The sequence below is a fragment of the Phacochoerus africanus genome, chromosome 2, assembly GCF_016906955.1.
Source record: "Phacochoerus africanus isolate WHEZ1 chromosome 2, ROS_Pafr_v1, whole genome shotgun sequence".
In the NCBI taxonomy this organism is placed as follows: Eukaryota; Metazoa; Chordata; class Mammalia; order Artiodactyla; family Suidae; genus Phacochoerus; species Phacochoerus africanus.
The window spans coordinates 167,597,600-167,615,839 of record NC_062545.1 but is presented as its reverse complement, the minus strand read 5'-3'; the positions used below and the strand labels follow the sequence as shown (position 1 = coordinate 167,615,839).

General features: G+C 37.8%; 1 protein-coding gene across 1 annotated transcript in view; it reads right to left on the bottom strand.

Annotated features, from left to right (window-relative positions):
- LOC125120784 (IQ domain-containing protein H-like) overlaps nucleotides 1–18,240 on the bottom strand; it is a 147,403-nt gene that overhangs the window by 89,861 nt on the left and 39,302 nt on the right. The window contains 3 exon segments of the mRNA XM_047769211.1: nucleotides 3,910–3,993; nucleotides 16,443–16,509; nucleotides 17,213–17,810. Coding sequence (XP_047625167.1) covers nucleotides 3,910–3,993; nucleotides 16,443–16,509; nucleotides 17,213–17,810 — 749 coding nt within the window.

Genomic DNA, 18,240 nt, shown 5'->3' with positions numbered 1-18,240 from the left:
GGAGTTCCTGTTTTGGCTCAGTGGGTTCTTAACCCAACTAGTATCCATGAAGATGCAGGTTCGATCCCTGGCCTTGATCAGTGGGTTAAGGATCTGGCGTTGCCCTGAGCTGTGGTGTAGGTTGCAGATGTGGCTTGGATCTGACATTGCTGTGGCCATAGTTCCCAAGCTATTGACCCCTAGCCTGGGAACTCATGTATGCTGTGGGTGTGGCCCTTAAAATAAATAAATAAATGAATAAATAAAAATTTAAAAATAGACACAATGAGTCTTTCAGAAGGAAGGTTGTGAGTTACCATGAACATGTACTTTCAAATAATAGCTAGGGATTTAGCCCCAGAACTCCCATTAACAACAATAGGAATTGTATATTGCTTTTAAAAATTTATCCCGTTAACTTCAGTAAATTATAAAACAGAGCTGTTAACTTTAGAAAGCTGATGAAATTGCAATCTCTTATTCTGCCTGGACTTGGCAAGACCAATTCAGGGGACATTCTGTCCAAATAAATGGTCTGATTATGACCATAGCAATGATTATTTCAAGAAAACAACTCTTTCCCTTCTCAATGCCCAAAGAGAAATATATTACTTAAATAGAACATCTAGTGATTCTTGGTTTAAAGGAAACACTATCTTAACTGTTCTTCTTAAGATGTGCTTCTTATTATGTGCATAGAAAGAAATCCTAACTAAATATCCCATCCAAGTGGAAGAGTGAGATGAGATTACCCACTCCAGGCTGCAGAATATTTTAGGGAGTATGGGTAGGAAGTCAGCAGCCAATGGAGTCACTCATTCATTCGTAAAATAACTGACTGATCAGTAGGGGCAAAGCACTCAGCCAGACATGAAAGTAAATACAGGAATCAAAGCAAATGAGATGCTGTCTGTGAGGAGCAACCATTTTATATGTACAGACAGCCATAAAACATGGTAGATGGTGGTAGACACAATGAAGCATGCAGATGAAGTGCCCAGGGAAGATCAGAGAAAGGAGCACTGTGAAATGTTTCCTTGGTCAGGTAGGGCTGAAAGGGGATTTTAAGACTCCTCTGTTCAGTTTGGCAGAATATACAAAGCATAGACCAATTAAATTCTACCTCAGCTGTCTAGGGAGCCTGAGCACATTATTTGACCTTTGTAGGCACTGGTTTCTCTATGTATAAATGGGGAATAACGTCACCTGGGGCACAATGATTCAGAGAGTATGAAATAAAAGCATATATATAAAGCACCTGGTGCAGTATCTGGCACATACTAGGTGCTCAGCAAACAATACAGATGCACCAATCTGCTCCACAGCCTACCCTGACTAGGCCAGCCAACGGTGATTCTCCACCCAGCCCTCCACACTTGTGCTCCTTGTAATCAGTGCCTCAAGATTTAACATGATGAAGTAGTGGCCTCTGTTGTTCCATTGTGTTGTTCTGAATCTGTTAATCTTGTCTTTCCAAATTTTTTAAAGGCAGGTTGTATACTTTTCCTATAATCCCCCATGCCCCGGTACAGTGTAGAATATGCAGGAGCCACTCAATAAATACTTGTGTATTGATCGAAGGGGTCTGGGAGAATGGAGAGATTCAGGAAGTGGAAAGTATTGCAAAATTCGTGAGATCCATGGCATGTAGAAATCTCCTCTGGGGAAGTGCATCTTGTGGCTAAAAGCAATGTGAACTAGCCCAGTGTGGCGCCCAGTAGGTACTCCATACATGTAAATATTTAAGTGACTCCTATTTAATTTTGAAATTAAATTGCCACATGAGCATCAAAATAAACTGTGAAGAGAGTAGTAAAGTAATTAATACCAACTGCTGAATGATCAAATTAGTTATCCCAAATCTTATGTTTTCAAAAAAAAGACTAGTGTCTTGCCAAACTGGTGGTTTTAAAAACCAAACTAGTATTTTTTAATATTAAAAAGGACACAAAAACAAACAACAAAAACAGCTTAATAAAGACTCTATAGCAGAAGAAAACTAAATTTTTCTTGGTAAGGAATTTCTAGGTTACAAATGATAACAAATCATGTTGCTAATTTTACATTTCCTGTTCATTTTTGGCAAAGGAATACAGATCACTAACATTAATATCTGGTATTAATATGGTTTGATTGTGAATCTACAAAAGTTCAAAATTAATTGACAGGTAATTTTGGAAAGGAATTAATAAGATGAAGACTGCTTTGATTGCTAGTCAATAGTCAATATCACTCTCTTGTTTAACTCATCTAGAAATTAAAAATACTAGCTGTTGGGGTTTCCCACTGATACCTTGACTTCACAGCCAATATCCAAATAATAAGTCTTACCAACATAATCAGATTACCTTTGTTTCCCCTAAATAAGCATGAAAATCAACCCCCTTTACTAGAAATTAATGGAATAAAAAATAACCATTTATTCTACAAAGTTATTACTAATTTTCCTAGTTTCTTCATGTTTTTACTTCCCAAGCAAGTACTTTTTCTGTCTTCTAACTTATTTCTAAACTTTTATTATTTCTCTTAAAGAGGGTTTAAGATTGCCTTGTTATGTCAGGAAGATAGCATACCAAGAAAAGGCATTTGGTTTATAATCTTGTAGAAATGTTCATATTAGCAAAATTTGTCATTGCAGGTATTCATTGACTGAATTATTGAATTATTTAAAAGAGAAACCTAATACTTTCAAGTCTTCTCTAATAATGAGACTCCTTTGTAAAGAAATCTTTGGTGGCAGTTTGGACTATATATAGAAGGGTATATAAAAAGCTAAAGAAAAAATTAATCAAAAAAATTAAAGCAAAGTCTACCCTCTTGTTGCACTTCAGTGGTTTCCACCCACTCAGGTTTTAGTTGAAATAGCTCAGCACTAACAAATCAATCTTAAGTCATTAAAAAACTTTTGTAAGGCTGAAAAACAATATTAGTGCCTAGACAATAGATTAAAACAATTACACTATTATTATTTTAGGACACTGTAAATTTCTAGTACTGATGTATTTTTTTGCTACCAAATGGCATTTATAAAATAATAATGATGCTGAAATATATATGAATCATGTAAAGTATGTCATTCCAGGGAACCAGCTAAGTTGGTCATTGATAATTTAACATTCTTTCTTGTTTTGCTTAAAAATAAGGGCTAAAGCAATTATATTTTAAGAAAACAAAGAAGTTCTTATTTGGTAACTAAAAAAAGCTTAGTTTTTGTTTAACCCTGAATTTTTGGCCAGGACTTCCCACACTGATTGAATATTACTGCTTTCCTTTGAAACATTTATTCTTTAAGAGTCACCTCAGTGTCAACCAAAGTCATCACATTCTTGTATCTTTCTTTCCCTGCTTCTGGTCAATGCCTGATTTAGAACTGACCAAACTGGTCTTAGAACTTGACTTTTAGAAAAATGCCTCTATTACTCAAGGTCTGTATCTCTAGGAATTCACTCCTATTCTATTTTCTTATAACTAGATGGTACATATTTAAATAAATGCTCCTTTTAAAAATCTTTCTTCACTTCCCTCTTATTCTGATAATGAAAACATAAAGCTTTACTTTCTGATATTGTCCACTCATTCCTCAAATAATACAATAGACAATATTTGCACAAATATAAAATGTTGACCTCCCTCACTGCCAGATGTGGTAAATGAAGAATCGGGGCTATAGGAGAGAAATCCTTATCCAAACCTGAAGCAAAGAGAATTTAAAAACCTACCCAAGTAAACTAGTTAAAATGTCATTTGTTTGTTCAAGTTGACTTCACTATAAATCTGCTCTTTAAAAGAAAATATTCAGTTGCTCTGCAAGTAGATTAGAAATCCAAGCTTTTTTCTTATAGAGAAAAAAAAGGCAAAATAGTGAACATTTAATCAACATCCACTGATAAATGTTCCAGAGAGCCATTTGTGTAAAAGTATTTACTGTACCTAAGATGTCACACAGCCTCCCCAGCTGCACGTTTTGCAGTGTGTTCAAGTCGGCAATATTTTGTCGCACTGGCTGAGAATATCCTAAAAGGAAAACCAGATGTTAAAACCCAGAAAGAGCAACTCAGTATGGCAAAATGGCATACTAGGATTTTATAGTGTCAAGGTCCACTTTTCCAGAAAAGAATGGTCTCTGAAGCATCTTGCAGAAACAGTCTAACACCTAAAGAATGAGGTCCTTGCTTCTCAGGGGATGAAGCATTATTCTGGAAAATGTACTAAACAGTATATTCTGCAACAGAGAGGTTCATATTTTTCAATACCAGTAAAGCTGCTGGGATCAGAATTATAGAAAAATGGGGAGAGTTTTGGGCATTTAACATAAATGTTCAAAATAGCAGGTTTTAAAAAAAACTGTTTTGGCTTTTTAACTTATGCTTCTGATGTGGCATTCCGAAGATATATCCTGGAATCATTATCAACTGACACACAGATTTCAGATAAATCCCTTTTTGGGAATATGTATTTTTTGTTAGTTTGTTTGTTGCTTTTTAGGGCCACAAATGTGGCATATGGAAGTTCCCAGGCTAGGAGTTGAATTGGAGCTCAGTTGCCAGCCTATGCCACAGTCACAGCCACGCAGGATCTGAGCCATGTCTGTGACCTACACCACAGCTCACGGCCACCCCAGATCCTTAACCCACTGAGCAAGGCCAGGAATCGAACCTGCATCCTCATGGATACTAGTTGGGTTCATTACCTCTGAGCTACAACGGAAATTCCAGAAATACGTATTTAAGTATTTCTCAATACTAAAGAGATATGCTTCTGTTAACACAGAAAAAAGAACTTTTAACCTTAAAGGGCAATAAAGTTTAATGCAGTTACTTTGTCAGTACTAATAAAAGCCCCACCGTTCTCCTTTGTGTCCACTGGAACAGCAGAAGGAGAATACATGTGGATTACTGATGGTCCAAAAATCTTCCACAATGGCAACAGTAGCAGCAGTACTTTCTGCTGATATTTCAAGGGGTTAAAAAAAAAAAAAGTGGATCAAAACACAAACTTAAAAAGCATGTGTACTCACAAGCAGGTATAATTGCTTACACGAAATATAGCAACTGGTGCAACTTTTTTAAAAAAACAAAATTGCTTTTTACATTTTGAAGAGATGCTTCAATGCCTCCTTGTGGTTAGTGAGGCCAAACACATGTTTCAAGTTAAAGTGCTATAAATAAAGTGGTTTTAAATACTACATCTTCGAGATGTGACACAGATTTCCTTTTCAGCGTAAGGAAAACTATAGCAATTCAGGCAACAGGGCTTCAGATCAAATGAACTCTGATAATTGGCTCTTTGCTTTGATGTTAGTGTTTAAACACCAGACAACGTCTGGAAATTAAATGAGTTTACAATTCATCTAAAAGTCTCCCTTTTGCTTTATGCAGATGAACCCAAGAACTAAAGCGGCAGAGGGACAAGTGGGTTGTTTGAATTATATTTGAAAAATTATTTCTAAAATAATTTTGGGAAATATTCCACATATAAAAGTTAATATAGGCAGCTACAAACAATGCCATCTTGATGTGTGATTGCAATATTTTAACTCGGGATTTTGCATATGTATGATTTTATCTATATTTAGATAAATATTTAGGAAGATATGTTGTGAATAACATACATCAAAACTGTAAGAAGGCAAGAAATACCTAGAGAATAAAGTATGATTAAGAAGAGTGCCTGAGAGCATTCCATGGATGCATTTCCTTTCAAAAGTAAAGATAAAAGGCAGTTCAAGATAGCTCATTAAGATGATGTCCAATTTAAAATATAAAGGATGTCTGATCACTTTGTTGCCACATATGCAGTATGTGAGTGAGTAAGTCTGTGTTTCAATCAAAGTACTTGAGGTCAGTTTTCGAACAAATTACTTAGTACCTCTGTTACCACTGACCAAGGATGCATAAAAAGTGTGTATGCAGGATTATGAGAAAACTGATCACTCACTTAACCCTACAAATACACCCATTTTTAAAGAACTTTATGTTAACAATCTCAGAATATTGTTATAGAGGAACATATGAAGTAATAGATAGGAAAACATTTTGTAAACTGTAAAGTGTTCTGTAAATAGAAGATATTTTAATGTTACAATGCGTACTTCCAAAGCTTATAACAACAACAAATTCTAGGGGCAAAATACAACACAGGCACATTGCTATCAGCAGAGCAGAAGTTAGGAGTCAATTTTTTTCAACAGTCAGATTTATTCTTATGTTTCTTTTTCTTTTTCTTTTCTATTTAAGGCCACACCCACGGCGTATGGAGGTTCCCAGGCTAGGGGTCCAGTTGGAGCTACAACTGCCAGTCTGCACCACAGCCACAGCAACGTAGGATCTGAGCTGCATCTGTGATCTACACTACAGCTCACAGCAATGCCGGATCCTTAACCCACTGAGCGAGGCCAGGGATCGAACCTGCAACCTCATGGTTCCTAGTTGGATTCGTTTCTGCTGCACCACAATGGGAACTCTATTCTTGTGTTTTATATATCCACAAAGTATATGGCTGACACCTAGGTGAAAAGACCTCATCAATGCTGACAGCATATGTTAAATGCAATAATGACTTAACCAGAAAACTGTCAACAAGGATGTTGTGGCCTTATGAAATATCACAACTTGGAATATAATCTATGAAGACATGGATACTTCAAAGGTGAGACTAGAAACATTAGAAGAGTTTTAGTTATAAACAAGGAAACAGGCTAAGTGCCTTGTCTCTTGTCTAGGATCACATAAACCTACAAATTATTATATAGTTCAGATCTACATCTTTAGCTCTTGTGACAAATGTGGTTATGTCAAGTAAGAGAGAAGACTCTCCAAGTGTGATCAGAGAACTCCAGAAGGGACCAAGAAACTTTGCCTCTTTTCCCACTTTTATTTTCAATTGTTGTGGCAGGGAGAATAATGGCAGGAAGAAAGATGTCCATGTTCTAATTTCTAGAACCTGTGAATATGTCAGGTTATGTGGCAAAAGGAAACTAAAGCTGCAAATAGAATTAAGGTTGCTAATCAGCTGGTCTTAAAATTGAGAGACTCGGAGTTCCTGTCGTGGTGCAGTGGTTAACGAATCCGACTAGAAACCATGAGGTTGCGGGTTCGGTCCCTGCCCTTGCTCAGTGGGTTAACGATCTGGCGTTGCCGTGAACTGTGGTGTAGGTTGCAGACACGGCTCGGATCCAGCGTTGCTGTGGCTCTGGCGTAGGCCAGTGGCTACAGCTCCGATTCAACCCCTAGCCTGGGAACCTCCATATACCGTGGGAGCAGCCCAAAGAAATAGCAAAAAGACAAAAAAAAAAAATTGACTCTCCTGGATTATCTGACTAGACCCAATGTCATTACAAAGGTCCTTAAAAGTAGAAAGAGGAGGCAAAGAGTAGAGTTAGAGCAGATGTGACCACAGAAGAAAGGCACAGAGGTGCCATGCTGCTGGCTTAGAAAGGAAGAAGGGGGTCACGGGCTCTCCTTGTTCATCCCATTGTGGGTGGCTAGAAAGGGTGAGACAACAGATTCTCCCTTGAAGCCTCCAGAAAGAATGCAGCCCTACCCACATCTTGATTTTAGCCCTTTTCCTACTTCTGAGCTACAGAATTATTACTGTGAGGTAACAAATTTGTATTGTTTTAAGCCACTAAGCTTGTGGTAACTGGTCAGAGGGCAATAGAAAATAATATGACTGTCTACCCTCGCTTACTCCTGGTCAGTACCATCCCCCAGACATTCTGCTCCTCTTTCATGTCCAACTGAAAGATGGGGGTGGGAGGATGATATTTCTAATTAAGTACTCAGTAAGTGTTGTTGTAAAGAGTGTTATTATTATTTCATTCCTAACCTCAGCTGAGCCAGGCTTAAATTCTCAAAAGGAACCTCATTGAAATGTAGGGAAATAATTATTATTACATGCATAAGTTGTTTGAGTATTTGAGCTAGCACAGTACTGTTCTTCTAGCTCATGTAGACGATAGTCCCTAATCTCTAAGAGATGTCCCTGACCACCCTTTTCTAAGAAGGTTCTCAGCCTCCCCTCACCATCACTCTCTTGTACCCTCTCTTTACCACGCTTTTCTTATTTTGTCATTACACGTTTTTTGCTGGCCTGTTCACTTGTTTGTTGTACATCTTTCCTCTTCACTGCCCAACTCCAGCTCTTGCAGCCAGACTGAAAGCTCCATCAGAGCAGGAACACTATGATATCCCCTGTCAAATGAGTCAAAGAAATGTGTCTGAAGATCCTCCTCAAAGAATTTGTCTTTTTTTAGGGCTGTACCCACTGCATGTGGAAGTTCCCAGCTAGGGGTCAAATCGGAGCTACAGCTGCCGGCCTACGCCACATGCATAGTAATGCCAGATCCAAGCCGTGTCTGTGACCTACACCACAGCTCATGGTTATACTGGATTCTTAACCCACTGAGCAAGGCCAAGGATCAAATCTGCATCCTCATGGATCCTAGTTGGGTTTGTTAACTGCTGAGCCAGGAAGGGAACTCCCAAGTTTGTCTTTTTTAAACTCTTAGCCCTTTTTCTCAAGTGTTTCTGTCATTCCCTTCTCTCCTTTCAATGCTCATAAAATTGGGTTCTCTGATCTGGAGAACTTCTGGGGAATTCAAAGAATAGGAAGTGGGATCTGTAGCTTTTCTAGGTCCTCAAACAGCAATAACATAAAGGGACACTCTCTCTTCCTTGTCACTATAGAGAAGAATATAGCTTCTTTCCTTATGCCATCCTCATCACCTGCAAAATATTCATAGTTTGATAGAGTGTTCCATCTTTCCTCAAAATATTATTGCTTGTGCTTTACATCAAAGGAGGGTACCTGAGCACTGTCTCTCTGAAATTATTCAACTACCATACTTTTGGTCTTCTACCGAGCCAAGGATGCACATCAATGATTACTGGCTATCATTTTTCCATCCTCATTTCTGCCTTCATTTCGTTTGCCATCCTTATCCCCACTTCCATACAAACTCCAGATGATGCTGATTCTTTGCTTCTTTGGAACCCGGTAACAAGTCCTTCTAGGATTGGCTTTTCCTTCACAGCAACCTCAGAAACCCAAGAAGATGAGCAAGGCCATGCTCAGTGCCTCCTTTTGATTGGTGGGTACCTCTCTGTGGCAGGCCCCTGCCATCATAGTAGAATCTAGTATTCTTGAACCTTGCTTATTACTATTTGGTTAACTCCTAGTTTATTTCGTCTCCACGTCCTATTCCTTACATTAGTACCTAAGGCAGAAAAGAGGTTAATAATAGAATTCCAGTTACCACATTGTTGTCCTTCATCCAGTCACCCCGGCCCAAGATGGTAGTCATTCGTGACTCAGTTTGATAGACTGGAACAGTGGTTCTCAACCTTTTCCCAATTTGGAAACACATGATGGGTGATCTTCAAATGCATCACACATTCCTCGGGGCATACGCAGGGTTATAATAACAGTAACTGTAACTCCATCCCTTTCTCTTCTACTCAGGAAGGTGTATGGGATGCAAGCTGAACAAAAGTGACATTATTGTAGAAATGATCTTGAATTCCTCCAATTCATAAAAAGTTAAACCACTAGCTAACTTTTGGACTCTAATAGTAAAAATTTAGGGAACATACGTTACAACTGACTGCACATCAGCATACTGCAATCGTCTAGAGAAATGTGATCTAGACATTATGGTTATACCCAGGTTTTAATTACTTGTGCAAGTGTGAGGGCACAAGGTGCTGAGATAGGAGATAAGATACAGCAAGAGAGAGGCCTATGTGGGTTATTTACATGGTGTATCCAGTGCCAATTTGATGAAAATAAAACTGAGAGTTGTTTTTGGGGGGCTACTCGGGGGAATTAGGGAATTTTGGAATAAGGACATAAAAGCACAGGCAGTATCTTTGTTGAGTTTGAAAACATTCTCAAACCAAACTGGTTAAATGGATTATCTGTGGTTCTGAAAGCCTTCTCTTCAAAAGAGTGAAGACTTTCTCTCTTTTTTTTTTTTTGTTTTGACTTTTTGTCTGTGGCTGGCACAGCTTTGCAAGCAACTAAAGCCAGTGATTCTCAAAGCATGCTTTAGAGACCCTCTGGGGGGCTGGGGGCGACCCTGAGACCCTTTAAAGGGGTTTGGAAGGTCAAAACTTTTTTCAGAATATACTAAGATGATATTTTCCTCTTTCAATATTATCCTCCCACAAAATACACAAAGCTTATTGATTTCAGATTCCACAGTGCAGCTAACACCTAAGAATTACCCTTGTTGAGTTTTGGTATAAAATCAAAGAAGAATATACATAGTTAGCTCTAAAGGCTGCAAAATTACATAAAGTATTCTTCCCTTTTCCACACTTATCTGTGTGAGGCCAGGTTTCCTCATATACTTCAACCAAAACAACATATTGCAACAGACTGGAGCAGAAATAGATATGAGAATCCAGTTACCTTCTATTAAGAGATTTGCAAACTTCTCAACCAATGTTACTCTTCTCACCAGATATTTTTGTTTTGGTGTCACCGCTGTGATGCAAATTCAGTCCCTGGCCTGGGAACTTCTAAATGCCATGAGCACAGGCCAAAAAAAAAAAAATTGTATTTTTGTTTTGGAAAATAAATGGTCTTTTTAAAATATGTTTTTGTGTTAACATTGGTAGTGTGCTTACTATTGTTTTTAATTTCTTTCTTTCTTTCTTTCTTTTTTGTCTTTTGAGGGCTACACCTGTGGCATATGGAAGTTCCCAGGCTAGGAGTCAAATCGGAGCTGTAGCCACTGGCCTGTGCCATAGCCACAGCAACATCAGATTCAAGCCATGTCTGCTACCTACACCACAGCTCATGACAATGCTGGATCCTTAACCCACTGAGCAAGACCAGGGATTGAACCTGCATCCTCATGGTTACCAGTCAGATTTGTTTCTGCTGAGCCACTAAGGGAATTCCCTAAATATTTTTTTATTGAAGTATAGTTGATTTACAATGTTGTGACAATTTCCACTGTACAGCAAAGTGATCCAGTCATGCATATACACGTTCTTTTTCTTATATTATCTTCCATCATGGTCTATTCCAAGAAATTGGAAACAGTGCCCTGTGCTATACAGTAGGACCTCACTGCTTATCCATTCTAAATGTAATAGTTTACATATATTAAGCCTGTGCTGGAAGTTCCTTTTTGTGGCTCAATGGTAACGAACCCAACTAGTATCCACAAGGACGTGGGTTTGATCCCTGGCCTCGCTCAGTGGGTTAAGGATCCTGTGTTGCTGTGGCTGTGGTGTAGACCAGAAGCTGTAGCTCCAATTTGACCCCTAGCCTGGGAACTTCCATATGCCAAGGGTGCAGCCCTAAAAAAACAAACAAAACCCTGTGCTTACTATTGTTACTTTAAAATAAATATTTTTAAATTTCCAAGTTTTAGTTTCTAATGTGGTAAATATAGACAATTATAACCCACTTAAACCAATGCTCTTTAGGGTCCTCAATGGTTGTTACAAGCGTACATTTGAGAACTTCTGAACAAATAATACTTTTTTATGATAATGAAGATGATGATCAAAGATTGTATTTTATCTTAGTGTAAGTAAGAGTTTTTTGATCATATCCTAATCATGTCATGAAAAGCCCATGAGCTGGTGTCACTTGACACTCATTTCGATGCTGTTTCTGTATTTCATGGTACAGCTTCAGACAGCTCAACCCCAACTGGGTAATTTAATATTACAGGATCATGAGGCCAACCCTGATCTAACCAGTGACTGGTGATTTGGATTACTTGGATGAATACAACACAGATGAGTAAAAATATGTTTTCATTTTAATTTGGACTATAAAGAAATTTGAAAGTTTAAGTGTTCTATGTTCCTGATTGCCAAAGATCTGGATTTCTCTGGAAAACTGCTGTCTGGGAGATCTTAGCCGTATATCTGTTTCAAAGATCTAGTGTGCCAACACTGTAACTAAACTGAGGAGCCCATACTACTTGCCAAAATACATGTTGAAGACTGTAAATATTTGACTAGGAGTCCTGATTTCCCAGAGGTGAGGTGGAAACAACAGAATCTATTGTTTCTTTGAATTGTCAGCTCAAAATGGGAAAGTAGAAAGATGCCAGTGTGCTTGGGGGCACAGTAAAAATGTGTTTCGATGTAACCCTCTGGGCTGTGGTTCTTCCCCCTGCCCCTGTTCACAAGTGGAGGTGGGCATAGTTCTTAAAGGTAGTAGGATTAGGAAGTAACTGCTTCATGAGCATTTGGGGTATGGCAGTTGTACATAAAAGTTTGTCTAACTTTTAGGCTTTTGTGGCAATACAAAGCAAGAGTAAAAATGATTTCATGAACTTTGCAATAACAAGATCCACAATTTTGTGAAATGGAGCATCTTGGAGATCACTAATTGCTTTAGCCCCAAGGATAATTTGCTGAAATAATGCACAGATGGAAAAAAATGAAGCTAAACTATATACATTCCTTTTAGCCATGAAATCAATTGGCAATGAAATAAAGGATCACATAGAGAAAAGAGAAAATACCACCTCAATACATTCTCTATTTTTCTTTTAAAGAGAGGAAGGTCATCACTGGGAGTTTAATTGGCTGGCAGCAGCCTCATATACCTGCTCATGGCATCAGAGCCCCATACTCAGCACATCTCATTAAATGTCACTATATTTTAAAATGCCACTGAGTTTAAGTGTAGTAGCAAATGATGCACTGTAATAAAGAAGCACAGGGGTTAAATTAAAAGTGGAGTCAGTGACTTGGCCAAAGAAACAGGAAGCAGAATTAGTTTGTACATTTTATTTAGACCTCTGATTTTTCAAGAGGAATTAGGATTCTTAGTTGCAGTTCTTATTTGACTGATACATTTTGCTTAAAATGGACCCTAGTATTCTATTCCTACTATGAAATATGGTAGATTTTTTATAATTATATTTCATTAATAAAAATGACAAAAATATGCAATATCTAATTAAGAGATCGGCCTATATAATCTGGAAAGGATGACTTTCTTTTTATCATTGTATAAACTTACAAAGCCAATCCGTCTCTTTGGACAATTAATCAACAGCATACTACCTCTCCTGTTGGTTAAAAATAGCTAAAACTTTTTGTTGCATCTGGGAATACATCCCAAGATATATAATTATGAATTATGTTTCATAATTCCTCCTTTCAAAGAGGCAGTTACTCTGCAATGTATAACTATCTTCATGTTCATATCACCAAGTCACAGGGGGGGTTTTTTGCCTTTTTTTTTTTTTTACAGCACTGCTTGTGGCATATGGAGGTTCCCAGGCTAGAGGTCTGTTCGGAGCTACAGCTGCCAGCCTACACCAAAGCCACAGCAACGCAGGAATCCAGATGCGCCTGTAACCTACAGCTCACATCAAGGCCAGATCCTTAAGCCACTGAAGTTAAGGCCAGGGATCGAACCTGCTACCTCATGGTTCCTAGTCAGATTCATTTCTGCTGCGCCATGACGGGAACTCCATCAAGCTATAGATTTTTAAATGATAAATATTTTGTGATCAAAAACATTACTAAAACGCCACCCTTTCTGTTACTGTGAGTTTGGAGAATGCAGTTACTCCTGTGTGTGCAAAAAATAACCAAATGCCTGCAACTGTAATGTATTATGTAGTTATCAGCTACTAACTTTATTTTTAGGGTTTAAGTAAGCTAGTGCTGCCTCACTTGGCTAGCAGCAGGCAGGTGGAATTATTTCTGGGGCTAATTCTACATCACAATTGATCATAAATTTCTATAGAAAGAGAAAAAGAGAACAAGGCTGCAACTTGTATTAAATGCATGCCTGAACCTTACATTCTTAATAACCAATTTTGATTAGTCAATCCCTCTCAACTCTGGGAACAAAATTACTATATTGAATAGATTTGGGGGCCATGTATTTCAAGAAAAATTTGCTACCCTTTCATCCACTTCTATTTTCATGAATTGTGTAGGTGGGTCTGTGGTGTAGGAGACAAAGTAGCCATGTTGTCATGAGGGTAAATCTTCAAGTATTCCCAGGGGAGTTGGCACTTAAGAAAAAGGCAAGCCATAATCTTTTCTTTTTAAAGGTATGATTTGAGAATTGTCTACGGAATAGGTACCAGATGGCAGTTTAATGTCCACAAGTCATTTTATAACCTAAAGTATAGATTGTAGAAACAAATACAATTTGATCAAGTATTATTCCCTTGTAAGAAAGTATAACTGGGCTTTTTAAATACTCAGCTGAGAAAAATATCTGAGCTTGTTCTTATCACTTAGAAAATAAAAAAATTAGTGATTTTTCTTGCTCACCTAAAATGGGTTATTATGTTGTTAACAAGTAAACATTACTATAGTAGGGAGGGTACTTTTAGATTTATTAGTAATTTATTTAAAATGAGTGTGTGTATGTATGTAATCTAGAAGAAAACTAGTTTTAATGTCAGATTTGAAATAATGCTTTCTTTTTTTTTCTTTTGTCTTTTTAGTTATTTCTTGGGCTGCTCCCACGGCATATGGAGGTTCCCAGGCTAGGGGTCGAATCGGAGCTGTAGCCACTGGCCTACACCAGAGCCACAGCAACTCGGGATCCGAGCCGCGTCTGCGACCTACACCACAGCTCATGGCAATGCCGGATCGTTAACCCACTGAGCAAGGGCAGGGACCGAACCCGCAACCTCATGGTTCCTAGTCGGATTTGTTAACCACTGCGCCACGACGGGAACTCCAATAATGCTTTCTAATTCTAGTTTCTGTCCAGGCTATTTTTCTACTTAATTTATATTTGGCAAGCCCTTTTGGAATTTTGAGACATCTTCATTTAAAATTATTTTTTATTACCCAATTTATATTACTAAGCTTTACTTTCATAACTTCACCTCTTTGGAGGCTTGTTTCTATTAGGCTTTTCTGCAGGGCTGATTGCTTAGGGGTTTAGAGTCAGAAGTGGGGGTATAAAAGGGAAAAACTTTGTGGAAAATGGGTCTTTAATTCCTTTGTGCTTGTCAACATTACGAAGTGGGGGTCTTGTTTCTATTTCTGAATAAACTAGAGAATGCAAAACAAAATTCCTCACATAATATAAGGTCAGGTCCACAATTAGTTGCAGAAGCAAAAGCCTTTTGCACCTTATTCTAAGGACTCAAGTCAGTTAATTGGGTCTGCAATTAGCCTCTCTGGTTGCGATCAATTACAAGTGCAATTTCTGTGTGTGAACTAATTTTGTGTGCAGAAGTAGTCCCACCAAAACAAAAGCTTAAGTTAGAATGAAATTCAGATCTGTCTTACCTCACTTACATCCTAAGAACTCATTTCTTCTGTGAGCCATAAAAAAGACCAAATCTAAAAGGCTCTAAGCAAATGAAGTATTTTATTAACTTTTCTGTAAGTACTTAGCTGTAAGTACTTTAAAGTCTAGAAAAGTTGCCTTACTTTGCTACTGCTAATATTTTATTAATTTAATATATAACCTTATTAATTTAATATATAACCATTAATATATAACCTTAAACACGTATGCTCACACAGGAGCACAAATAAATTGCAATTCAGAATTCTGTAACAATTGATCACAATGTGTTGCTCTACTTACAAGGCCTTAACAAAGCACTGATATGTAATATGAAGATCCCATGAGTTTTGCTGTTTGTCAAAACTCTGCCAAATCAGCTTGGGAAATTTGACCTCACCAAGGAAATTTAACACAAGAAAATTAGATAAAAAGCAAAACAAAACTAAACAAGTATGCAAACAAATCCCAAACATTTTGACCGAAGCTCATGTTTTAAAAGAACTTCCAATGCACATTTCTGAAATTCTCCATGTCATTTTGGCATACCTATTTTACCACTGTGTTGCAGACAACAGCTTTTAAGTCCCCCAATTCATAAATGTAATTAAATAATTACATTAGTGCTAATTAACATGAAACTGCAGATTATTTAAGCGCAAAAAACACTATTCAACTTCTTAATTATTCTTGTTCACACAGCATTTCCTTTTGCTCAGGCGCCCTAGGTGCAAATAAAGCATCCCATCTGCTCGTAATTAGAACTAAATAATTTCAGAGAATGTAGCTTATCATTTTGACTGCACATTTGATTAAAAAGAGTGTACAAGCAATATCCTGGCTTATTGGCGTAACAGCAACAACATACACAAGGCTGTGTTCTTCTATCATTAAAGAAGATCGAAAACATTATCTGTTATTTCAGGGGGAAAAAATACAACTTTTTAGTTCATTTCATACAGATGAAAGCGAATTACAGCAAATCACCTCTCCACTGAATAGCAGCCCCCACATAATGACTTTATTTGCTTAATCCCCAAATTAAACGCCGTTTCGAGCGAGGGCCCTGTGTTATTACTCTCATCATGTCGAGAACATTTTCCTGCCGAGACCAATTTGAATAAAACAAGGGGCCTTCCTTGAACTCAATCAAGGAGCCATAATGTGGTGGGTAATAGAGGTTGCTGATAGATTTGCAGGCAAAAGTGTTATACCTAATGATGGGATATGGATAATAGTCCTCCTGGAGGTCCTGATGCGATTCCAGTTGGCTGCCAGATGCTAAAAATCAAGAAGAGCATTGATCAGTGACAGGAAGCTGTAGTGGATTCATCTAGACAAACTTCAGCTGTTTTTCCACTGTACAGTTAAGCCAGGCATAAATTATATTAATTGATTTAATTACATACTTAAAACATCTTCCCCAATTAATTTAATTAGGTGGCTACATGATGCTACTGGCAGGGGAAGATTAGAGGCAGCTCACTTAATTAACAGAATATGAATGAAAAAAAGAGAAAGCAAACATAAATGAAATTGTGAGCACTAATTAAAAGGCTGTCTGCAAACTTAAATACTTTCTGACAAAGTGGTGACAGCAATGTAGACAAGAGAGGATTTTTTTTTTTTCCTAGCAAATTAAAGTGCCAGAAGGTATATATAGGGAGAAAAGGTAATGCAGTTAAAACATTGATTTTCTGACAGAACTACTATAGTCAAAGTGAAGGGACTTTTTTTCCTATAGAAAAATTGCAACAGATATTGCAGGCACAAAGGCCAGGTTTTCTGATTAGGGCTAAAACATTATGTAGAGACCAATGTAGGGTTTGTGCATCGTACAATGAAGGGAGTGGAGGCGAGAGAGGCTGAGGGGGAGGGGAATTGGAGAGAGAGAAGGAAGATAAAGAGACAACTCACTGCAATCCCTCAAGCAAGAAATGTTTAGAAAAAGAGGTCTGCCTTAACAGCTGGCAGCCTTGTGTACCTTGGCTCGAATGCGGAAATTCTCCAGGTGTCTTTCACGTGATTCCTTTAGAAGCTTCCTCAGCCGGGTCTTATGGCAATATAAGAGCCACGCAATGGCAATCACACCTGATGCCCACTTCTGCCGGCGATAAGTGAGGAAGAATTTTCTTGCTTTGTAGCGTTTCCATATGGCTTGGATCTTCATGGCAGCCTCTGTCTTTCCATTTTGGCCCTTATACCTTTGCCCCGGAAGATTTAACATCATTTGGATGTGAACTGGGTTCTCTAGCACTGAGAGAAGGTCATATCTGGTAAGTTTATTCTTCAGCTCAAACTCTGGAAGGAGTGCTACTAAACTGTTCCCTTTTATTTTGACTTCTGGTATTGCATAGTCCCTGAGAAACTTCTCAACATGTTCCAAGAGAGAAAAAATACTTCCCCAAGACAAACTGAAATGTTCCTTGAATGCTAAGAAGTCTGGTGCTGTCTTGTCTACAATGCCATTATGAATAAAAAAGTCATAATCCCATGGTGATTTCAGAGCCTTAGCAGGTGTTGTCACTTTCACGGCCTATAAAAGGAAAGTGTTGGTAGAGATGATACATAATTTTGATCTACTATAAATGAATGGTCAAGACATGCACTATTCACATTATCATTTGTTACTTGATGATGGGAGGACATGGATTCTAGTTCTGATTTAGTACATAACATCATAATAAGAAAGTCTGGCTGGTATATATCATAAAACTCATTAGGAGAAGAGTATCACAGAGGTTGCTCAAAGCTGTTATTGTTCTTATAAAAATATTATAAAATTGCTCAAGAAGACTGATCATATGAAATTATGCATTTAGTTCTCTTTGATATGGTTAGCTGACCCCATAGTTTCTGTGGTTTACTTTTTACACATGCATGGATGGAAGCATGTTACTACCTTCTTGATCATAAGTTGCCACCAATCCTCAAAAACTGGATAAAGCCATTTTTTGTAGTATCTATGACAACTTCCTATAAGCCCATCAAAACTGTTCTGTCTATCCTGAC